The 24,778-nt window shown below is 46.1% G+C and overlaps 6 protein-coding genes across 6 annotated transcripts; 3 read left to right on the forward strand and 3 right to left on the reverse strand.

The window, feature by feature from the left end:
• Positions 1-47: 47 nt before the first annotated feature.
• Positions 48-8,936, forward strand: BHQ10_002668 (uncharacterized protein; the record flags this gene model as incomplete). The annotated part of the gene is made up of 15 exons (XM_040874839.1): positions 48-383; positions 450-895; positions 950-1,010; positions 1,085-1,117; positions 1,205-1,508; positions 1,614-1,881; positions 2,093-2,146; positions 2,205-2,226; positions 2,313-2,700; positions 2,754-3,387; positions 6,627-6,831; positions 6,893-7,119; positions 7,189-7,314; positions 8,360-8,419; positions 8,486-8,936. The coding sequence occupies 15 exons, from the start codon at positions 48-50 to the stop codon at positions 8,934-8,936; spliced, it is 3,615 nt and encodes a 1,204-aa protein (XP_040731173.1).
• A 176-nt stretch (positions 8,937-9,112) lies between these two features.
• BHQ10_002669 (uncharacterized protein) lies at positions 9,113-11,020 on the reverse strand (the record flags this gene model as incomplete). Its single annotated transcript, XM_040874840.1, has 6 exons — positions 9,113-9,312; positions 9,374-9,475; positions 9,533-9,816; positions 9,872-9,993; positions 10,047-10,381; positions 10,438-11,020. 6 exons carry the CDS (start codon positions 11,018-11,020, stop codon positions 9,113-9,115), a joined length of 1,626 nt encoding a protein of 541 aa, XP_040731174.1.
• A 2,561-nt stretch (positions 11,021-13,581) lies between these two features.
• BHQ10_002670 (uncharacterized protein) lies at positions 13,582-15,836 on the forward strand (the record flags this gene model as incomplete). The annotated part of the gene is made up of 4 exons (XM_040874842.1): positions 13,582-14,180; positions 14,250-14,389; positions 14,449-15,397; positions 15,473-15,836. The coding sequence occupies 4 exons, from the start codon at positions 13,582-13,584 to the stop codon at positions 15,834-15,836; spliced, it is 2,052 nt and encodes a 683-aa protein (XP_040731175.1).
• A 741-nt stretch (positions 15,837-16,577) lies between these two features.
• On the reverse strand, positions 16,578-17,753 carry BHQ10_002671 (uncharacterized protein; the record flags this gene model as incomplete). The annotated part of the gene is made up of 3 exons (XM_040874843.1): positions 16,578-17,152; positions 17,210-17,378; positions 17,448-17,753. 3 exons carry the CDS (start codon positions 17,751-17,753, stop codon positions 16,578-16,580), a joined length of 1,050 nt encoding a protein of 349 aa, XP_040731176.1.
• A 430-nt stretch (positions 17,754-18,183) lies between these two features.
• On the reverse strand, positions 18,184-19,419 carry BHQ10_002672 (uncharacterized protein; the record flags this gene model as incomplete). Its single annotated transcript, XM_040874844.1, has 2 exons — positions 18,184-19,281; positions 19,348-19,419. 2 exons carry the CDS (start codon positions 19,417-19,419, stop codon positions 18,184-18,186), a joined length of 1,170 nt encoding a protein of 389 aa, XP_040731177.1.
• Positions 19,420-22,147: 2,728 nt separating this feature from the next.
• Positions 22,148-23,506, forward strand: BHQ10_002673 (uncharacterized protein; the record flags this gene model as incomplete). Its single annotated transcript, XM_040874845.1, has 2 exons — positions 22,148-23,009; positions 23,082-23,506. 2 exons carry the CDS (start codon positions 22,148-22,150, stop codon positions 23,504-23,506), a joined length of 1,287 nt encoding a protein of 428 aa, XP_040731178.1.
• Positions 23,507-24,778: the final 1,272 nt, after the last annotated feature.

A 24,778-nucleotide genomic window follows, 5' to 3' on the forward strand; every position in this document is an offset into this window, starting at 1 on the left:
AATGTCCACGTATGTATATACGTGTTCTGCCGCGTAGATTCCTGGATATGACACTTAGCGAGGTGGATAGCATCATGACCAGCGCTCAAAGCGGCGGAAGCCTTGACTTCTCCACCTTTTACAATGTGATTGATGGTAAATTATCGCCAACTCAAAAGATCCGCCATGGCATCAATCCAGCTACAGAAGAGCTCAACCCGGAGGTACCAGTCTCTACCCTGGAGGACGTGGATAGAGCAGTCGAGGCTGGTCAACGGGCGTTTCGAAGCTGGTCCAAGACAACGTATGAGGAGAGACGAAAGGCACTGTTGGCGTTCGCAGACGCATTAGAAGCAGAGAGAGACAAATTTGCGAACCTTCTGGTAAAAGAGCAAGGTAAACCGGTGAGTTCTTGTCCATGGCGCCTCGGTTCGATTAGGGTTAGGGCTTGCTGATTTGGGAACAACCAGACGAGACTCGCCCATGTCGAACTAGGCTTCGCTCTATCAACTATTAGAGAAACGGCAGCGTTAGAAATGCCGACAGAGGAGATTGTTGAAGGGGATTGCAAGATGTTAGTCCGTTATACGCCGCTCGGGCTCGCTGTCGGTATTGTGCCTTGGAACTATCCTGTATTGCTATGCTGCGCGAAACTCGTTCCTTGTGTTTTGACCGGAAACACTATCATTATAAAGCCGTCGCCATTTACTCCATACGGTGGGCTCAAGGTAGTCGAATTAGCACAGAGATTCTTTCCACCTGGCGTGATACAGGCTCTATCTGGAGACGATAATCTTGGTCCTTGGTTGACAGAACATCCTGGACCTGCTAAAATCAGCTTCACCGGCAGTACAGTCACGGGCAAGAAGGTTATGATGAGCGCCAGCAAGACACTCAAACGTGTAACTTTGGAGCTGTAAGCCATGTGGCCTTCTTCCTATTATTGTCTCGTACTCACCCATCATCACAGCGGCGGAAATGATGCGGCTATTATTTGTGAGGATGTAAATATTGATGAAGTCGCTCCGAAGGTGAGACAATCTTTTCAGTCTTCTACCCTTGTTTCACGTTCCAACAAGATCTGAATCACTAATTGCATCATCAGATTGCCGAGGTTTGCTTCTTGAATGCGGGACAAGTAAGTCTCTCCGTTCTCTTTCTAGGATTCGAACCCAGCCAGACAATTAGGCGTTAGGGAAGAACTTAATTTCTAATGGGCAAATAGTTGTGTCTAGCTGTTAAGCGCATTTTTGTACATGAAAGTATACATGAGCAATTTCGCGATGCCCTTGTGAGGTGCACAAAAGCGCTCAAGCAGGGACCAGGTACTGAGGAAGGAATTTATCTTGGACCAGTCCAGAACGCCATGCAATATGAGCGAGTAAAGACATTCTTCGGTGACATCGAAAAAGACCAATTGACCGTCGCTGTTGGAGGTAAACTTCCAGACGGGCCAGGTTACTTCATTCCACCTACAATCATCGACCGGCCGGCAAAAAATTCACGAATTGTTATCGAAGAGCCGTTTGGTGAGTCTTTTTTTTCATACACTTCTCTCCGTTGTTCTATCATATCTCTCCAAAAATTCGATATAATAACGACGACCGGTGAACAATAAGAGCTAACTTTTTTAGGTCCCATTGTCCCCATACTCACATATAGCACTGATGAGGAGGCTATTGAAAGAGCAAACGACACTAAATATGGCTTAGGTGCGTCGGTATGGTCAAGCAACGCTCAACGCGCGAACTCTATCGCTGAGCAAATTGAGGCTGGCTGTGTGTGGGTGAATATGCACTACGTGCTAGATCCAAGAGTGCCCTGTGGTGGGCACAAAGAGAGCGGCATTGGAGTGGAATGGGGTGTCGGAGGGCTCAAGGCGTACTGTAATTCTCAGACACTGTACTTACAGATAGAGAAACATGCAGCTTAAAATCTCACCCAAGTGCATTAAAGACTAGAGATGTGTTTAGGGTTTAATTCTTAGGGTTGTCTAGGGTTACGTAGTTCGCCGCTCGGCGTTTATACCGAGATGGCCGTTAGCATGGCCCACAAGCTTATCTCTGAAAGCAATAAGCCCCACCAACAGACTTCACGATCCTGACCATCTAAGATCACGAAAGGAACTCGATCTAACCCTGCAGAATCAATCTCAGACCCTGTCAAAGTGAGTGATAGTCCGAGTGGGCCCTCGGCGCTGCATTTGCTGTACATGCATTGCCTAGACCGTCTCTGACGAACCATAAAGTACGTACATGGAGGTAGTCAAGTTCGAGTCATTTCTCCTTTGATCAACCATGATAATGCTTCTGTCTACTGATGCCTTCCTTTAGATGCCCTCAAATACTATTGTAGAACAGAATGGACGCAAATATCGATCTAAGAAGCAGAGGCCATGCGACCTCTGCCGCTCTAGGAAGACGCATTGCAGGATAACGGGCTCTGAATCGATTTGTGAGCTATGCAAAAAGCTCGGCCGTCAATGCACTTTTGTGCAAAAGCCTTTGAGGCGCGCGCAAAACCCTCAGGCCAACGGCGAAAATATCGACAGGACGAGCCCACCTCAGCCGAACGTCATGTCTGTTAGCAATTCACAACATGACCCAGGACTTCAAGATCTTCCTTTGGCTGGGAATGATGATACTAACTCAACTCCGATAGAAAGCTCATCTTTCTGGCTTCCGCAAATGGACTGGTCTGCCATGAATCTATCTTCTATTGGTTCGTAATATTCGGTGCTTGCATCGTGGATACTCTGACTGACATTATATTAGGGCTGGCGAACTCAGGAATGAGTCCAGTAATTGAACATTCTATAGATTATGCATTGCACCAAGATGTTGATATGTCAAATGCCATTCCTGGCCGGTCACCGTCTACTACTACTCCCAGAGAATCGCCAAACAATGTGCAGGATGCAGGCAACGGCAGTATAAATCAATCTAGCGAAATGGGCTCTGAAGCATACGCTTCAAGTTCGGTAGGTAGTGCAAGAGTGATCACTGATATACGGCAAGATGGATTAGAAGATTGGCCTTCTGAATTTTCTCTCGACACCAGAAAAGGATATTCAAATCAGCTAATTGGACTGTCCTGCGAATCCGATCCATACTTGCTTCGGAACTACTACTATAACAAACTTGATACATATCCGATGTTCCGACTCGACTTCCGCAAAGTGAAGGACGATGCGAGCGTCCAACCATTTCTCGAAACCTCAGCCTATGGCAATTCGCTTCTACCTGCAGACTCACCCCCGGTTCAATTTGTAATGACACATGAAGACATCTGGAAGGATTCTCAAAATTTTGTCGAAGCCATACAATCAGGGGGTAATACGGAAGAGAGCGACCTCGAACTTCTCAAGAAGATTGTGCCGGCCGATTTGGGTCCACGGTTACTGAAACTGTAAGTGACATTTGAGGGACTGCCCACTCTTTTTTATATTAACGTCTTTGAAAAAGATATATCAAATTCGTCCACCCTCGCTTTCCTATTCTCTGCCTTTCAGACTTTTCACGAATGCCTTTTTCTGAATGCAATGTATTGTATCCTATCGGCATCCAAAGCGCTTTATATGCATTAGCAGCTCCTTTTACCTGCTGGGATGATGAATTGAGTGTTTTGAAAGGATATGTTCAGATATCCACCAGAGACCTCTGGGCTATTGCACACCGCAGCTACCAACGAGCCAGCTGTTTATCGCATCTCTCCTCGTTACAACTCTGTCTGCTCCTTCTACAAATGCCTCCGCCAAATTATGCTGTGGCAGAGCCACTAAGCACTTGGGCATTGTCCTGTTCGGCTTTGTCCATGGCAGAGAGTCTTGGGCTAAATTTAGATCCATCGGATTGGCGTCTTCCGCAGAAGGAGATAATGTTGCGACGAAGGTTATGGTGGTATACATATATGCAGCACGTCTGGCAAGCTCTAGTGATAGCTCGGCCATTACATCTCAATGATGATAGCTGGGACGTTTCACCACTAACCGTGAACGACCTCGAGGGAGATGAAATCCAAAGCCCGGATCTCAAAGCGTCCGTTATGAGACACATTCCTCTTTGCTTGGCAGAGTATGAACTTAGCGTCATCGCTGCCGACGTAATGAAGGAATTCTAGTAAGTCCAATTCTCCTCAGAATCTTTCCACAGATTGTAGTCTCGGGTTGACAATAACCCTCAAGTACTTTGAAAGCAGTACGGACGTCATCTTCTCTCAGCGAGTTGTTGAACCGGGCGCAACCGTTACGAGCAAGAATCGAGGATTGGCGGCAATCACTTCCCTTACTCTGGAAACTGGCCTCGGATCTAAATGAGAGGGAATTCGAGGATGGCGCATCCTTGCGATTGTCCCACCTAACATTAGAGATTCTCATATTCCGAGCTCTCCTTCGTCCACTTTTTCATCAAGCTGTATCGGCTGGKGAAGTCAGCCAAGAGCCTATAACAAAGATATTCGACAACTGTTTGACATGCGCAAAAGTGGGGACAGAGATTGTGTCTGCGCTCAAAGCGAAGCATTTCGCCATATTTTGGCATCCATGTACGTTTCTCTTCCCGATCTCGATTTCCTTTCATTCTTCACATTCAATTCCGTGACTATGATTTTCTAACAAGATATCTTACGTGAATGACTACACAGACGTACGATATCAGTTATGCTATGTTTCAAGCTTTATATTATTGAATTTGACTCAATCTCCTACGAAAGAAATTGCCATACAGAATCGGACCCTTCTTAACCGGTGGAGAGAAACACTACGGGCTCAATCACAAGTATGGCCACTTGCTCGGCTTGCTACAATCAGATTAGATGCTGCCTTCTGGAAGGGTTTATCCCTTGTCATCCATGGAGCTGGACCGGAGAGTCAAGCCGCGATGTTGATGAAAGAGCAAGGAACGATCGCCTCTGGAGAGGCCCGGATATGAAAAGTCGGCTTATACTATACCATGGCTATCATTCAGATAGTTTACATAGAATTCATTCATACCAAACTCATCATTAATACTTTGATTGCTCTTGCAATAATGAAAAATGGAAAAGTAAGCACCAATCAAACGGTGAGCGTTCTAGCCCTAACCCTATTTTGCCCGAAAAGGAATAGTGTCTTGATCCTACAGATGCTCTCCTTCCAATCCGACTCCTTCTCTTTCTCTCCTTCAATCACAATCCCATAATGCTTCTACAACGAGATTTGATAATAATATGMCCCCGCCGCTTCCTGAGTTGAATGTGATTGCCGTAAGTGCTTTGACTACTTTGAATACATCAATCGCTGAGTCAATTCATAGTGCAAAAGGTGCAGGCACAAAAAGGTAATTAAATTTGACTCAAAGCGTCTCAATTGTCTAATCAATCATATTGATCTCATTGCAGATTCGATGTGATAGGGAAAAACCTACTTGTAAGCATTGTCGCCAGATTTCTGAGGACTGTGTATATGACGCACCTCGCTATGGCAAACGGTCTGTCTTCAATACAATCTCTGCCTAATTCTTACTAACATGGGACGGTTATATAGCAAGCATGCCGCCGTTTCTGGCTCCAGTATGGATATATCTGCATCAAGCGCAAGCTCATACATCCCTGGTATTCTAAATCGATTAGATGCCTTGGAGAGGGCTGTCAGAGATACTACGTCTCCCATCTCGCCATTGTCAACCAATCTATCGAACCCTTCACCTAGCATGTCACAAAATAATGTCCCATCTGCACCTAATACGGGTATGTCTCTTCCCTTGAGTCGTTATTGTCACTTACAAACAAGTTGCTGTATAGGGTCACAGAAGTCTCATACCAGACAGATGGATTTGAAAGGTTACAAGTTTTGTACAGATCCTGCAATAAAATCTTCGGACGAGGAAATTATCCTTTCTCTAGAGACGGCCGTATCATGGATACATGGTATGTGACTGACTCCGGGTCAATTGGACACAAACTAATCGCCGTATCAGCACTTTATGATGCCCAAAGCACTCTAGGCTTACTGCTACCCATAATTAGGGACTTTATGCTCACCATACCATCTATCATCGACAACCCTTATGTACAAGTGGATGTTCGTGTAATTATTCTTTACTACGGTGCTCTGCATCATGGAATGCTTCTCAGCCCCGGTCTCGATACTGCAGAAAAGAACAAGTATTCATTGTTCTTTTATCGCAAGACTCTACAACACATGGAGCAGTGGCTAATTCAAGACAATGTAAATGAGCTTAGTTTGCACGTCGCATTTTGGATGGTCAGTTCCCGATTTTAAATTCATACCGTCGTGCCCGGTTGCTATTGAATTCTTTTCAAAACACATACTAAACAATGAAGGAGCAGACTCACCAGGCTTACTCACAACTTGACTTCGATCTTTCGCACCGACTACACAGCCATGCATGCCGAATTGCGCGGGCCCTTGGTCTCTTGCAATTAGATGCAGAGACGTCATCCTCTTCTACAAGCACAAATTCCGTACAGCCACCAAGGAATCCCCGCTGGCCGCGAGATACTATGAGTACGGTCTACCGAGATGTACACAGAATCTATTTCTGGCACATTCTCATCACGAACGACTTCTCATTTCGGCATCACCTTTACCGATCAAGCAACATTGAATCAGGGACATGGAAGGTCGACCTACCTGATTTCTCAACCAGGCAGTCCCTAAGTGATATCAACAAGGATACCAAGGTTTATTTCGAAGCCTCATTACGCCTATCGGTTATAGAACTCAAATACTCCGAGTTGGAAAAGGATATTAATTTGAGCGCATCTGCTGCCCGCCTCGTCAGCGAGCCTGACCAACTGAAAATAAGAGATCTGTTGTTCGATATTTATACCGTGCTCATCGAGGCAAATATTGTGAGTACCACATTTTTTGGCGGAGTTTATATCTAGCTACGTTGCTCATTAAGAACTACAGGTGGCACTGATGAAAGAGGTATCTTCCAAAGTCAATGCATGGCTCTATGCTCATTTGATTTGGCGAACGACTTCGATGGTAGCCTCGTTTCTCCGAATTCAGCCAGCCAGCACCGTGCGGCCGTCAAAGAACAATCAATATCTCGAGCATCACGCAGCTGTTAGATCGATCTGGACCATGCGAGAACTATTCAACTCTGATCAAGACGCACTCTATTGGAATCTCGGGTAAGACGAACATATCTTTTCTACTAATTAACTACGCTGATTTGAATTGAACTTCCTTTGACTGCCTAGTTATTTTCAGAGTTTCTTCACCCCGTGCCTTGGTATTCTCTTTGGCACCATTCTCACAATCACTTCCAAAAGCGATGCCGCGGAGGATCTAGCTCTCACATTATGGGTGCAGACAGTCGTTAGTAGGTGTGCCGAAGGACGTCACGAGTTAAAACCTTTAGAGATGTACCTTCGTACACTGAATCATTATGCTTTGATTAAACTTCGGGAGAAATGGCCTGATTTCCGACCACAAACCGAGGCACAACTGAACTGGCAAAGCTCATCATCAACTGCCATAAAAGACCCACAATCAAGGCAATTGATTGCCTCAGATTCTTCCCTATCTGAATCTCCAAGTACTGGGCCACTGCATGAAGATGAATTGGAGTTCCTGGATAGATATGGAATTGGTATTGCAGAATTATCTGACGAGCCCTTTCAAACGGTTCTATCGTTAGAGAAGAGTATATTGACTGAGCCGGACCCTCACCGTCAGTGGTGGACATTTGAGCCTTGAGCCTACAGCTGAGTCGGATTCTACTCTTTGATATCTCGCAGTGCGTCGAAGCTGTCTATTGGAAATCAACTTCCACTACACTATCTCCAATCAATACATTCGAACGCATAATCATGTCAGCAGAAGTAATGGACTTACTGATCGAAGATGATCCCCCCGTTTCTTTGGCTTTAGGTTAGGGCAAATGGAGTCTGGCTTGGCAAAGTCCGAAAATTATACTATCCGCCAATGGGAAAGCTGTTATATCTTGAGGTGGAAACCGGACTCTTGGCAATGTCCGGGTGTCCGGACAGTCCACATGGAGTATGTTGTAGGAAGTACTCACTCAGCAGGTATTAGCTAGTACACAGAGTATGTTGAGTAAAGGGCGATATTCTTCTCATGTACCTATGGCAAAAATATTACGTTGTAAGTTTATTTTGAATTTTCTCGATCGACACATCCAGATGCCTACGTGATACAACAATATTGCTTTCCTTACTCCCCGCAGACTCAGGAGATGGCTACAAGAAATTGGTTTACAGGATTATTGACCTTGTGCTCTCCCACTATTAGACAGCAGTCTGTTTCTCGAATATCGACAGCGAGGCCTCTTATACATGTAACCAGACGAATGTTTGCTACACGGGTATCTAATGAAGCCGAACACTCCGTAACAACACGACGCCCCAGACCTCCAGCAACCATCCCCAGCTCCGGAAAGAAAGACTCAAGTGCCGCAGAATATGTGCTGTAAGTAAAAGAAAAATCTATCAAGATCTCTGAACGGACAGCTAATTCATACCTTCTCATCACCAGTACATCCCTCGACCAAGTCGTCAACTGGGCCCGACAAGGTTCACTATGGCCACTCAGCTTCGGCCTCGCCTGCTGTGCCATTGAGATGATGCATCTGTCCATGCCACGATACGATCAGGACCGTCTCGGTATAATCTTCCGCGCCTCTCCCCGTCAGGCCGATGTCATGATTGTAGCCGGCACGGTGACGAACAAAATGGCCCCAGCTCTTCGTCAGTGCTATGATCAGATGCCCGATCCTAAATGGGTTATTAGTATGGGTAGCTGCGCGAACGGTGGTGGCTACTATCATTACAGCTATAGTGTTGTTAGGGGCGTTGACCGGATTATTCCTGTCGATATTTATGTCCCGGGCTGTCCGCCTACGCCGGAAGCGTTGATGTATGGGATCTTTCAATTGCAGAAGAAGATGAAGGCGACGAAGGTTACCAGGATGTGGTATAGGAGATAGACATCCCTCGCCGGCGGAATATCAATCCCGTGACGGATACGACCCTGGAGACTAAGATGTAAAGATGCAATTTGTATAACAGAGACTTTCTTGACGAAACAAATTAGAACTCAAATCGTGTATTCACATGAAGAGTATTCAGGTAGTAGAATAGAAATAGAAAGCTGAGCCTTTAATCAAACCCCCATCGACTTTCGCTCTGTAAACACAAGTCGCAGTTTTCCACAAACTAGAGTGAACGCATCTTGTTGACCGTCATAGAACGCCTCCCGGGTCTGGTCCTTTGCAAAAGTAACATCATATCGGCAGAGAATATCCCTTGTGATTCGCCTGATCTCCATTAATGCGAGCTGTTTGCCAGCACATGCAAAAGATCCTTAATTAATCTTCAAGTAAGCAAGTACTCATCATAGGCAGAACTCCAACAAGCCACTTACCAAGGCCAAAAGGCGTAAAAGCAGACGGGTTCTTGAGAAGGTCGGGCCTGTCAATCCAGCGCTGCGGAATGAACTCATTAGGTTTGACAAATGAACGCTCATCTAGATTCTATTAGCTTTTTGATGTCACTGCCAGGGACGATTGAATTAGATACTTACCTCTGAATACTGAGTAAAGAGGTATCTGAACTAAACAGTCGCCCGGAATGTAAATGTCATCGATCATGACTCCTTTCTGGGGAGTCACACGCTGCATGCCTGATGGTATAGCCGGATGCAAGCGCATTGTTTCATCAATAGCGGCGTTGAGTAATTTCATCTGCGATAGCTCTTGGTATGTGGGTTCCGTGATCGAGTCAATTTCTGATTGAAGCAGACGGGTGTATTCAGGTGCGTTGGCGAGTTCGTAAAATAGATTTGTTACGGTTGATGCCGTTGAGTCACTGTTAGAGTCAGTCTCTAATCCGATTAGGATATTCATTTTCAGGTAAAACAAACCTCCCCGCAACAATACCTGTATTGACTTCTCCATCCAAGTGCAGTCGATCTATATTTGTCTGCTTTCCTTTCCGAAAGTCTGTCTCGAGTTGTATGAAGATATCTGGGTTCTCTGGCACATTCTAAAAAGTGGTAAGTTTGAGTGTGTCCGGTAGGAGTCGGATCCGCAAAATACCTTGATTCGATTCTCAACTTGAGTTTTAACCCAGACAAAATATTCTAGATAACTACTGTTCAATCCAGGAATCAATTTGAACAGAGCCAAAATCCACGTGGAATGTAGAAACGGGCCCAACGACTGCATTTGCTCGTGCAAAGTCTTGAGCATATAAGCATCCTTGCCGGTTATGAGCATATCAAAGGATTTGCCAAACGTCAGATCGCCGATCACATCGAAGCTATAATAGTTGAACCACCGAGACATTTCAATGGGCTGGCCAGCATTGTCCGCAACTACCGATAACAACTGGGCAGCATACTTCGATACACGTTGCTCGTAATCACGAAGCGCTGTCTACTGTGTCAGTATTACAATTCCTCAAAGTTAAAGGACCAAGTGTACTTACATTTGGAGCTAAAAGCTCGATCCCACGCCTTGCGACGTCGAGCATGATCTTTCTTGTCTCTTGTTGAGTGAACCGAGATATAAGGCTGAGCGCCATCGTAAAAAGGTCCCTTCGTTGTCTGAGATGCAGGTCCGTATATAAAGGGCAAGGCTCGTGGGTCCTTGATTGACAATTCACGAGGCCCAACACGCACATAGTCACCATATTTTCGATGTAGTTTATCGACTATTTCGAAGTTGTTGAGTTTCTTAGCCGACAAAATATTGACATACCACGACGTGACACCAGCGAGGGCAGGACCAGAGAATTTTCGTAGGCGATGGAAGGATATACGGTAAATAATGATGCTGCTGAAAAGGCCGAGAAAGTGGCATGCAAGAAGGTAGTATACATTCGTATTTTGAAGCCCAACGACGGGTCCTGCCGATTTAAACACATTCAGAGCAGCAAAAACAGCCGCGTAGGAACCAATAATAGTTGGCGCATTGTTGTCCCACTCTCCATGTCTGAAAAGTAGATGGTGTAGAGCTACACCCGTTGCTGCGCTGAAAAGCCCTGGAAAGGAAGATATCGATAACGCCATGGTGACAATCTCAAAGCGTCGGATCAGTCACGAGTAGTTAGTATGCCCCGGGAGGGCTGTGTAGGTATTTAAATAGGAACCAAAGCACCATCTGGGGAGGTGAGTCAATGTCCCTGAACAAGCAGTCCATTCCCGGTGTAACAATGAACTGCCTGTTCCAAAATTCGTAGTATGTGTCTAAAAATTAGGTCATGTCTTAGTCAAAGCCACTGATCTTGTCTATTAGACGAACCAAGCTTTTTTTTTTTCTTTTGTCATTCTATTGTCGCCTTAAAGCTCTAATTATTACCTGCTATTGATGCAGGCAATCTAATTCTGGCTCGTTATTTCCGAAGAACGGCATAATAGTAGCGCTTTGACACAGCGATCGAGTTCATAGTAAGCCCTGATGTGGTAGTCAATTGTCTGTTTTTGCTTTTTATTCCTCTTACAGGTTGATTTCTTATTGCGATGCGAATTGACGAGCTATTCTTTGCAGGAGTGGAGTAAACAAGCCTATCAATTCATTGTTAGGGTTGTGTCGAAAATAATACTCCATTATCTCACTTCTCATGGCAAAAGATCTTCATTCAGAGACAAATCACACTCCCAAGGCCAGGGTGCCGGTATCCCCTACTTAAAGAGTCAAGGTCAACCGCTCTTTGTAGTATAGAACTATCCTATTTGATCGCTAAGTACATCCGCTGTCGATTTCAAGCGTCTCGTGAACGACTCCTTTGTTCGCGATCATTAATAAATAGAGTCATTCCTAATTATCCTAGTGGTCAGTCTTTACGGTACCGATCTCTTTTGATTAAAGTATTGTTCTTTGGAAAAAGAAAATATGTTCTTTCTTCAAAGACTAGGCTAGATCTACGCCATCTGTGGAGATCCTTGGAATCTTACCACGTACGTAGACCCTAATTTGTACTATGTAGCTTCGTGTAACACGAGATCTCTTGGCCGTGCGTATCGTTAGCTTTGTCTTTATTTTGCTTTCTTACCTGAAACTAATTAAGCAGTCTATAGTAATAGGAACATATTATTTTGAGAGGGGTATTTGTAAGTAAACAAAGATTCGGTCCCCAAGGTCGATGATAGGATTACCTGGCTTGACTCAAGTACTTATCCATCATTCATATACGGTGAAGATTCTGAGGCAGTCGACACCACTTAACGCCGTCGAGTGTACATACGTACTGAGAGACAAGGTAATCCGTAAAAGCAGATGTATATGAGATGAATCACCTCTGTGTCACATTTTGACTTATGAGCTGCAAGCATTGCTGAGAAGTGAAGTACCCGTCGATCCGATGCCCAAGCAGGGTTATTGAACTGCAAGCCTCGACTTACAGAGCTTGACACCGCCTCAGTATTGATTTATTGTTAGTTTCTCAAAAGTAGATATTGCGGAGTGAAATCCACAAGTACAGAAATTGGCCTCATTAAATTTTCTTGTCCGGTCGGCGACCGGGGGACACCAGAGTCGAGAAAATAGAAACCTCAGGAAGATTTCTGTTCTTATGTACCCACTCAATTGCCATAATAGTATTCTTCAACAACTCTTTGTTTGCTTTCTTCTGTACGACCTTCGTTTGCTCCTCATCATGTCATACCAAGGTAATACATAACATACCCGCTGACAACATCCCTTGTACCATCGCTATGACTCTCCATACCTATCAAGAATACTATGGTTGTGTGTAAATTGGCTGTACGAATTTTTTGTCCTGCAAGTGCCTGTAAGGAAAATTGGCTAAATTAATAGCACATGACCGTCGTCAAATTGTCGCAACCGGAATCTCCAATTTAGGCGCACCCGAGCCCTAATTGCTGCATTGAGATCATCGCAGGCCTCATGGAGGCTGGTGATACGAGTACAACTTCTCAATTTCTCCGTCGCCCTTAACTAACCATCTCAAGACGGCATGCTCAAAAATAGCAAATGTGTGCATACGATCCCTGCTCCCACATACACGAAGACACCGTCTTCTCCGGCTGGTGCATGTTCGGCGCATACTAAGCCACTCTCATTGGCTAGATCACCAACAATATTACTGAAAGAGCGAGGCAGATCGTGGACTCCCCACTTGACTAGTTTAGGCTCATTTGTAGGTATGTTCCCAAATTATAGCAGATTGATTTTAGAAAGCAACAGGACTGGCCAGTTTCAGGTGGTTGACCCACCATGCGGCGCAGCTATGTTGAAATGTCATACAATCTAGAAGCCATGCGGCACAGCAGCGGCAAAGTATTGCTACTACGCTGGTTATATGGCCTCTCATTAGTCGAAGAGGTCTACGCTTAAGTATTAGTAGCGGGTCAAGATGCTGCAAGGTTTTGGACGGGTAACCGGAAGCGCGCAGGTCTGTTTCATGATATGTAGGGCATCGATGTCCAGCGGCTAGGGAAGCCTGACTGGATGTTGGATTTTAAGTTGAGCGCAGGTATAATAAGATTGGGCAGCACTGACTGTGTAGAAAACTTTGTTCTATTAGATACTTGCCCGTTGCTACAGATCCTATCAAAGTTTATTTTCTTTACTCGTTTGTTTAGTCGTTGTGTTTCCTTAGTTTTTAATCATGAGCCCTTCCCTGCCTCATGAGTCGCAGCAGGCTGCGGTAGATTCCCCAGTGAGTCCGCAGTCATCCAGCGGACTATTTCCTCCATATTATCCAGAGAGGACCACGAGTCTTCCTCCATCCGACACGTCGTCGACTGGGCAAAGGTCCCAATCTCAGGCCTCAAACAAAACATCTTCACAAGTCTATACTCAGGAAGCGATAGGTGCTGTTGCGGGCGACTCGACACCTAAGAGGAAGTCATTATGGCAAAAGTTTACTTATTTCTTTCTCGTTGTGTTAAGTCGAGGCTGGTGCATCGAATACATCTCCTGCGTAATTAGCGTTGCGGCTTATGTGAGCATCGTTCTTGTGCTCAACCGGTATGATCAGAAAGCTATGCCGTCGTGGCCAATGGGGATTACTCTCAATACTCTTTTGGCATTTTTGACTGCCGTCAGTCAGACATGCTTTGTGCAGCCAGTGGTGCAAGGTCTTTCTCAGATGAAATGGAATTGGTTTGCTAGTAAAAGTAGGCCTCTTGCGGATTTTGAGTCCTTCGATAATGCCAGTCGAGGTGCATGGGGGAGTATATTGCTTGTTTTCAGCACAAAAGGAAGGTAGGTTCAGTTCGACTGTGAAATCTCTAGAGGCGAAATGGACACTAATCAAAGTGCCTGTACAAATAGATTATCTGTCTTGTTAGCAGCTGTCATTCTGGTGACATCTGCTGTAACGTCTACAATCACACAAGCAGCACTCTCTCAAGATACCAGATACACACCAGGAACTGGAAATGCGACAACTGAGCGCTTGACCACTGATTACGGTTCGTCTTTTCCGACCTTTCTCGCCAGTTACTATCTAACATGCTACGATCTCATGTAGGTCTCCAAATGGGAACCATCAACGAGGCAATGGCCATTATGATGAACGCAATGTATACTTCTGCCAATTCGACTTACGAATTTGACACACCCTTGTGTTCGAGCGGAAACTGTGACTGGCCTACCTTCGGCTCTCTCGCCGTATGCTCTCAAACAAATGATATCACCGACCAACTCCGTACGTTGACTGGCGAGGCACAATGCTGCTGGCAAAACTCGACAGCCAACAAACTGGAGCCCTGGAATTGGGGTCCAGCGACGTGCCAGAATTGCACATACTCGGGACTACCAAATGGATTCTATTTGGATTACTTCGCAAGTGGTAACATGGCAAACACGTCAAATATCTGGCTTTCGGCGGAAGGGAATGGTAGTGCATGGTCAAATGTTTATTCCTTCACCAACGAAACGTTCGGACCAAATGCCCTGAATGCTGTGCAAGTTGTCTACCTTGACTCCACTGACGAGAGCTACTACAATATTTCAATTGGCCTGCCGAATTCAACTGTTCTCCTGAATCACTCACGGGCCGCAGAGACTTTATTCTATCTCTGTGCGCAAACTTACGACGTTTCAACCACTAATGGCTCTGCGACGACAACAGTCAACGCAACTTTACACTCTATCAACGATACCCAAGCGGTCACAGTCACGGACGGAAGCCACTACAACATAGACACGTTTCATACATTTATTCTTGATGGTCAGAATTACAGCTATTATACGGTAGACTGGAATCTAGGCCAGATGCTTTCTAGTTTCACCAGCGGATTCTATAATTACGATGTAACCGGTGATGGGCTTGATGTCATGACACCGTTCAGTTATGCTGTCGGTAATACTCTTTATCATACTGTGGATGTCAGTACTTCGAGCGCTACTACGGATGGTTTGATGCGCCAAGCTTTGGCCAGTATGGTTGATAATATGGCGAAAGGATTGACGAATTGGTAAGTTCCTTGCCCCATTGCCTAGCTTTATTCCTTCGGAGAGTTTATGAAGGCTGACGCTTGTCTCTCTTATAGGCTCCGAAGCAAAGGAACTGCTGCAGAGGGCCAGGCAAACACCCTCGAAATCTTCGTCGTTGTGAAATGGGACTTTTTGATCTTTCTCGGAGTGCAGGTACTACTATCTGCAGTCTTCCTCGTCTGGATTGTGGCCGACTCGAGAATCAGAAAGACCAGGATTCTAAAGGAGTCAGCATTGGCAACACTTTTGGCTATTCCCGGAAGCGACAGGGAGTATCTTGAAGGTCTATTGTCTGCTACAGAAGAGGGTGAAATGGGTGCAGAGCGAAGGGAGGATATTGAACAAAACTCTCGTGCAAAATTGATCAAGGATACCATAACTGGACAATGGAGTTTGAAGGTTGTGGATCAGAAGGTCTGATGTCGAGGTGCTGTTATACATTTCATTTTTTCGCTGACTTCCAGCGTTGCTAAGGAGGTGCTTTGTACATAACAGGCGGTCATATGCGTTTACTTCAAGCATTATCTAAATTATAGTCCTCAAAATACCATACACGGTGAAAGAAGAGCATCTAGACCTCCACTTTGTCAACACTCAATCCTAGATAACAGGAAGATCCTGGTTGCCTATTCGCATCCCGATATCAGACTCCTTGCTGGAATCTACATGCGGACCACTACCATCTGTGCTATGATACCGCAAATAGGTCATTCACCTATCCAATGAAGATGATAATATGACTTTGACTTGCTGGTTCCAACAACATGATGCTTTTCCCGTGTTTCAGGCCACTTGAGTAGACCTTCTATTTGCCAGAGTCTTCTCATGTTGAGTTCCTTCTTGATGGTAACTTTGAAGTTCAGACGACATTATGCGAATACGGATAGTATCAGTAACGGAATGATACTTTTTTCTTCGACAAGTCATGTTCAAAATCGCTGAATCTGGTAGGCATCCCTCAAGGAACCCTCAAGCTGATGAATCTCAATGACATAATCATCACTTGTTAGTAACCAAAACATTTACACTTCTCCTAAAAGCGGCTTGACTGTATGCTATACGCGCTAGTAGCCGAGGTATGTGACTCGGGCTGTAAGCCAGGTTTTGATCTAGACTCAATGATCAATATAACAGTAACATACATTCATTATCCACAGGTATCTATTTCTTAAGCTTTTCGGTTAATTCCGGCACTTTCTCAAACAAATCACCAACTAGTCCAACATCAGCCACCTGGAAGATGGGAGCCTCGGGGTCCTTGTTGATAGCGGCAATGACTTTACTATCCTTCATACCAGCCAAATGCTGAATCGCTCCGGAGATACCAGCGGCGAGATATAATTGAGGCGCAACGTTCTTTCCAGTCTGTCCGACTTGGAGACTGTTGTCGGCGTATCCACTGTCCACGGCAGCGCGAGAAGCACCGATTGCTGCGCCGAGGGCATCGGCCAATGGTAGCATCACACGATCGAATTCCTCCTTGGACTTCAACCCACGACCACCAGAGACGACACGAGAAGCGGTTGCCAGATCGGGACGGTCAGACTTGGCGAGATCCTCAGAAACCCATTCGGTTGTGCTCTCAGCCTTGGGGTCGGCACCATCAACAATCTCTGCGGAACCTCCCTCTGTCTCAACACCTTGGAAAGCGGTACCTCGGACGGTGATAACTTTGATCGGATCTTCGGATTGGACTGTGAGGATGGCGTTGCCGGCGTAGATGGGTCGAACGAAAGCTATTAAGGGTCAGTTTCGAACCGGCTTGGATTTGCATAGTTGTAAATTCAACATACTATCTTCGCTCTCAATGGCAGTGATATCAGAAATTTGTTGTACATCGAGGAGGGCTGCTACACGGGGTAGGAGACCCTTGCCAAATGCGGAATGTCCTGCGATCACATGTGTATATCCGCCGCTCTTGATATTGTCCACGAGTAACGGGGCGTAGTTTTCGGGTAAGCCCTGTGAGGATAGTCCAATGAGCAACTATAATTCCTGAATTTCTTGATATTTTGTATGAGCTCGACGAACCTTCTCATACGCAGCATTGTCGACTGCGACAACCTTCTCGAGTCCCTTTATCTTCGCCGCCTCAGCGGCAGCGGATGACTTGACACCCTCACCAGCAACGAACCCCGTAACTGAGCCTCCCAATTTCTGAGCAGCTGCAATGGCGGATAGAGAAGCTGACGAGAGCTTGCCGCCTCTTTGCTCGAGAATCGCAAGTGTCGATAATAGTCGTGTGAGCGCCGATAACCGGACGTCGAACATCTGTCGTGAGGAAGGAATCTGCGAGCGCACAGCGCGCAACACCGAAGGCCTTGCGACGGAGATCATTGTGAATTTCGGAGCGCGCAATCTTCCAAACGTTGAAAGGCCCAATGCATCAACAGTAGTTTTTGAGTTGTCCTGCAACGCAATTGAATATGAGCTTGATGGTGTTCGGTCACGATATGAGAAAAAGCGGGTAAGAGATCTCGGTGGCATGCGGCCGGTTATCCAAGCCAAGACCGATGGAGACCGATGATTCCCGCGCCTCGGCTATAAGGGGATTTTACTTAGAGAGAGGCGTGTAGATCTATTGTATGGGAACAAATTACTCTTATTCAATAATATTTGACGACAAGGATACATCATATACAATTAACTAAAAGTTCTATCAATTTCGAACAGCCCGACAATTGAACCAACAAATCGGAAATCATGGAGAATTTTTAGACGCCGTAGAACCCATGCAAACACCAAACCATTCCATAGAGCCATTCGACTATTTCTTCTTGGTAGCTTTAACCGGAACCTTTCCCTCTTCAAGAGCCTGTGACTTTCGCTTTTGGAGTTTCTCTTTGAGGGAGACCTCGTCCTCATCCGCGGCCGCCTTGATCTTCTTTGTCTTCTTGCTTTGTCCTTGGGCKGCTTCGTTTTCTTCGGGGTTTCTTCGCTTGTTGCCGCTTTTGTCGTTGTCAATTGCCTTCTTCTCTTCTTCCTCCTTCTCTAGGACGTCTGTCTCATCCAACCACAGCTCATCAGCAAGCCAGATAGGGAGAGCCATTGTGCTGGTTCCCTTGATGTGGATAGCTTTGACATTCCTCCAGCCTTTTGTAATAAATTTCTCTGTCAAGCCATTGACAACTGCCTTCAGGTTCTCTGCTAGTTGCTCTGGCGTAAATTTGGTAGATCCAATGCGTACCGACGTCGTTGTAGAAGGAGCGAGGTAGACCGGCGCACAGCTCAAGGCCTTCTCGATTTCTTTCGCGACGACTTGAGGCGAAGCGAAGCTAGCTTTTCGCTCTTCTTTGGATTGCTTACTCTTGAGATCTTTCTTGACGCGCTTGCCGTCGACCTTGTCGATCTGCTCGATGCGGATAGGGATTGGTCGCTTGCTCGACTGGTAAAAAATCTTTCCTAGTGTCTCGACCAATCGCATGATGATGCGGTCATCAGCCAGGAAGACATCGTGCTCAGAAAGCAACTGTCGTCGGCTCTCGAAGCTCTTATAGCGATCCCTCAATTTCGTAAGACCGATAACTTTGGTGATGCGGGATGAGAGCTCAGCTGGGAAGGCAGGGTCGGCCACGATATCTTTGACCGAGCGTTGCGGATCGGCGGTAATAAGACATATGTTCAAGGAAGATGATTTGTTCAGGGAGTGAGGGAGGCTGATTTTGCTGGGTTTCAAACGGTTCTTATCGACCACGTGCTTCTTAGTTGTCATGMCCAGCCATACCAATTCGCTGGTGGCCGGGGATCCTTCAGCATCGGACTCATCATCGTCATCTCCGATCAGCGTTTTCTTCACTGATGTCTCTTCTTGGTCTTTCTGTTCGGACTTGATGTGACGCAGAAGCGCATTTGAGGCTCGAAGGACCTGTCGATGGAAAGCAATTAGCCAAGATTATCGTTCACACAATATGCGACGAAAAGAAGTAATTACCTGACTGTCATCTAATTGGTAAGGAGTTCCAGATGCCACTTTCGTGGTCAATGCCTTCGTTGCTGCAACCATTTTGACTACCTTGTGGTTATCAATTTTCGTTAAGAGATGGAGGATCAGATCAAACCTTCCATAAAAAAAAATCACAGATTAGGTCTTGGCATTCGAACAAGATTTAGTGATCTAGATTGTTATTGGTGGCAGATACTCACCGCCTAGTCTCCCCACGCCAGACCTACCTTATCAACGTACTAACCCTTTTAGGAATAGCTTTATATAAATATTGTGACTGCATTCGGCACGCTTCTATTTATCACTCCACCAGAATCCCTTGAATGTCTATTCCTCTGCTTTGCGAGTTCCCTTAAAGCCCGGGACATCAACCATAGGGCCTCAAGAAATGAATTGAAATACAAAAAGGACCTTTAAAATACCAGCTTTCGCCACGCATCTTCCAGATTTCAATCCTCACCATTTCGAACCGAACTCAGGACGCTGTGGCTGGGTGGTTTCGCAATTAGTTATCGTAATGAGAAATGTTGTACTCGCTCATTGTCGTACGTATCTCACTTGCTCAGTCAGAATCGATATGTATCAGTCGATTACGAGGACGTAGAAGAAGTCTCCTTATGGTTACGGTTGTCGGATAGTATTGCGAGACTTGGACTGTCCTACAATCGTTCAAGAAGTCCCATTGAAACGAGATCATTCATTATTTGAATCATACAGAAGGAGGCGATGCTATAGGTAGGCCACGCAACATGTAACGTAGCACATACTACGAATTTCAGTCCAGTTTATACGGATTGCAGACAAATTAATTGGGAGAAAGGACACTTTCGAAATCTCCAAAAGTAGGGAAGGTCATAGAAAGACGATGACTGCGCAGTTAACGGTCGAAGCGCATCACGTTGAGCCACGAAGTTTCGGGCGAGCCGTCATCTTACCTCTTTTTTTGCCAGGCCAATGACCTCGTCGCATCGTTCGGCTCATTATTGTAGATCCATGCCGTAACCAATAAACTGTGTGGGAGGCTAGTAGTACAATTTCCGAGGTAAAGACAAGCGCAAAAGACGAACCGTGGGAATGTCACAAATTGAAGAGAAGGAAGAAAAAGTGATACCACCTGGTTACATAAACTGAGATTGGCCGCATTGTGGTATCCAAGGCAAAAGAATCCCTCTCAGTTGCCGCCTGGTTTTTCCATACATACTATATAGTACGGTCACATACCAGTTCGCCGTCTGTATACGCCGACACGGAGTCCTCCTAGGGGGTAGTTAGACGTACGTGCTTAATTTCAACCCGCCATCCACGTAGTCCGTGGTACGTATACTTAGGATAGTGTTAAGAGGCTAGCGAGGGTCACTAAGCTAGTCAGGCTAAATCCCCTCCGCCGCAAATCATAATCTTCCGACGCTCTGGAGGATGGGTCAGACGAAGATCAACCTTGTCAGACACAGGAAGTGATGTGCATATAGATAAGAAACGCGAGGGATTGGACTCCATACTCCTTATCAATTCTCCAGAAAATCGACTGAATGTCAGATATGACAAGACAGAACCAGGCATAGTTAAGACATGATTCAGAGTCTTGTCTTGGGATGATGCAAAAGTCAGACACAGATGTAAGCCTGATTATTAAGGACCGAGAGTCTTTCCCTCTTCTGGATGACCCATGCTTTCAAGGGCTATCATTGGGCGCTCTGCTCCTGGTTCCATGCAGCTGTGCTACCTGTAAGGGTACTGATTGGCAGAGAGGGACAGGGGCGAGCTCAGAGTTACGCACCAAGTGGGCCACTACTCAGGAACAGGAAATGGCAAAACAACCGACTCTGCGCCTTGGTTGGTTCCGGTCTTTCCCAAGAGTGGTTTATGTGCTGTATCGGTCTGTAATCTGTAAACCTGTCTAACCTTGTTTCTCCGAGAATACCTACTCAATCGGGCAAAAGAGACCCACTTTGATGTGCCATCGGAGTAGCGATTGGCAGCTGCCAGCCTCCCACAAAGCATTGTTGTCAACTTGTTACGGGGTTCGTACACTCGCACGCATTAGAAGGTGTAATTTACTACCCAGACCACTAGCACACGCTAACAACGATGTTGCGTAGGATACCCACAATCGCGGTTTCCCCTGGAGGAAGTTAGCAGTTCCCCCCCTGGCTCATCTCTGCAGCCCGCTCACTAAACTGCGCCCCCCGTCAAATACTAGGGACGGCCTTGTTTGGATTTCTTCTTCCACCCCTTCCTTCGCTTCATCCATTCTCTCCCGTGCGAACGCTCTCTTGTTCTCCTTGTGTGCCCATCGTCGAGTTTTCCCTCCGACCAGAGAGTATCTTTGCTCTCTACCACATTCTTTAGGAAACTTCAGACGCTACAGTATCCATTACGCTCCCTACACGCTACCAGTCCATTTAATTCCTCGCGACGAGAAGAAGCCAATTGCCTCAATTAAAGTGAACGAAATTTGCGTCCCCACGTCCACCATCGCTGTTGCAAGAGAGAAGTTAATTCGTACGTTAAGCTCCGAACCTCTTGGACACCAATGATATTCTGTTTTCTGTCGATGAAGCGGTGGAGTGAGCTGGCAGTGTGTATCGCGTTGTATCAGTCAGATGGTGCAACGAGAACATGCTTGTTCATTTGTGCTACCTAGATCGGTCCCAGGGCCAATGGTTAGATTAAAGAAGAGCAGTCAATTGCTAACATTTGTGGAATCGGTGTTTAGAGTCTTTGCCACATCTTCGATTCTATCGCTTTACAATATCCCGTCACGAGTCGATCGAAATCACCCTTCGCTATGAAGCTCTCTGCGACCGTCGCCATTGCTGCTGCGGGCACCTTGGCCGCCGCTCAAGGTCACCACCACGCTCACCACCATGCTCACAAGCGTGATACTGTCGCGACCTCCACTGTCGACGAAGTCGTGACTGTCTACCAGCTTGACGGAACCCCAGTCCCTTACGCCGATGTCTGCCAGGGTATCAAGAACGGTGACTACAAGTGGGCTGAAGGTGCTCCCTTAGGTGCTTGCGCTACGACCACCAGCACCAGTCTCTCCGTCAAGGCTGCCGAGTTCATCCAAACCACGGTTTCCATTTCATCTTCCACGAGCTCTACAGTGATCACCACCTCTGCGGTCCCTACTACTTCGGCCACACCCACGACCAGCTCGACCTCTACCACGCCCACCACTAGCAGTACCCCTGCTGCTACCACAACTGCGAGCAGCAGCAGCTCCAGCGGTGCTACCGGTGTCGATGCCTCTTTCCCTGACGGTGAAATCGATTGCACTACTTTCCCCTCCGAATACGGTGCCGTTTCCCTTGACTACCATGGAATTGGAGGCTGGAGTGGTATTCAGTACCCTACTTACAACGCTCTCGAGACTCTTGTTGAGACCATCGTTACCGCGGTCACGGGCGAGTCTTGCACTGAAGGTGCTTTCTGCTCTTACCAATGCCCCGCCGGTTACTTGAAGTCTCAGTGGCCATCTACCCAGGGTGCTACCGGTCAATCTGTTGGTGGTATCAAGTGCTCTGGTGGAAAGTTGCACCGAACCAACACCGACTATGAAACTCTCTGTATCGCTGGTGTTTCCGGTGTAACTGTTAAGAACACCCTTAGCTCTGTCGTCTCTGTTTGCCGTACCGACTACCCTGGTAAGTTACCTTGGTGACATTCCGAATACTTAATCATGAAATCATTTCAAGACTGACTCCATAATCTCAAAGGAACCGAAAGTGAGACTCTTCCCACTGTCGTCGAAGCCGGATCAAGCTCACCATTGGCCAACCCCGATGGATCTACCTACTACCAGTGGGAAGGAAAGTCCACTTCGGCTCAGTACTACATTAACCCTGCTGGCAAAGATGAGACCGTTGCTTGCACCTGGGGCACCAGCGGCAGCGACGTCGGTAACTGGGCTCCTATGAACATGGGTCTCGGCTTCAAGGATGGATTGACCTACATCTCTATCTTCCCCAACACACCCACCACCACCGCCACTCTTGACTACAACGTGAAGATTGAGGGAGCCAGTGGGCCTTGCTACTGGGACGCTTCCGCCCAGACTTACTACCAAGGAACCACCGCCAGCTCCACTGGTTGCACTGTTTCCATCCCTGAAGGTGGAAGCGCTGAAGTTGTCTTCTATTGAATGGATTCTTACCGGCAATACTCGACCGAGGCGATATAGAACTTTTACTTGATGGTTTGGCACTGCCTCCTGCCGAATCCAGTACGATGTCACAAAGCTTGAGTTGATTTATATTTTATGTTTGTTTATTATTGGGTTTACTATTTGTTTATTCAATGCTGTATATCTATTACTTCACTGTTTCTACATACCCCCTTCTTCTGGGCTTTTCAGCCCCTGTTTTCATTTCTTGAATCATCTTTTTTCGTCGTTACACTTTCTTCTTTCGAATGATGCTCGAGTCTACTGCGTACATTATATGAAAAGCGTAATTTGTAACTTTGAATCTATTTTACTTATCGGCAATGTTGGTAATCATATGGCGGGATCTTTTCGCGTGGTTCTCGTTCAATAGTAGATGTTTATGAACTGATAGATCTCTTGACGTCACTAGTCTTTATCTGAAGCACGAAATCAGCACAGCTTTTAGTATGCGATCAGTTACAAAATTATCTCATCGCGGTATGTGGCACTCTATTATCTTCTCATACCTACAAGATACTAGGACATTCTGTACTTGGTTGTATGGGTGCCATTCCTGCCTTGGCAGTAATTGCATCAATGCTTCATGGATCCGTAGCTATGCATAGAATTCCACACCGTCGTCATTTTGTGTTTTTGCATTGGGTGTTAGTTCTGGTGCAGCTTCCGAGGATAATGATGTACCTGGTTTTTCGCATGTGTAAAAAATATATTACATACGGTGCGAATTACGGGCCTAGCTGGGATGACTTGAATCTGGAGAGTCTGGTTGTTCATGCGTAGATTTTTCATAACGTTCTACATGCATAGGCTTGAAGGGATGTCTCACTTATCTGTAGAATCTTTTCGTAGCGCTTCGAAGTTCTTTCTCAAGCATAAGTAGTTATGTGATTCGTCAGTACTAGCTTTCATCGTCTTTATTCACCATTGTCTGCTCGAAGGTGACTGACCTCAGAGAGATATATATTGGTCCCGAGTTAGGGCTAATTGCGTACAACGTCGCAAAAATCAAGATTATCGCGCCATTGTACTCAGTCGCGTCAATTCGGTTATCTTACACAATTATATGATCGATATGATCTGAATCTACCCTACAATAGAGCAATTTCACATAGCCTCTTACATACGACAGTGTCGATACGAGAATTCTCTGTCCATCCAAATCGATAACTTCCTAAACAGGTTAGTGCAGGGTCGCCGGACGGGAGCACGTGACTTGTCGACATCGACGCGTCTGCGCTGGCTGTAGGA

Source organism: Talaromyces amestolkiae (assembly GCF_001896365.1).
Source record: "Talaromyces amestolkiae strain CIB chromosome Unknown scaffold4.1, whole genome shotgun sequence".
NCBI classification, from domain to species: domain Eukaryota; kingdom Fungi; phylum Ascomycota; class Eurotiomycetes; order Eurotiales; family Trichocomaceae; genus Talaromyces; species Talaromyces amestolkiae.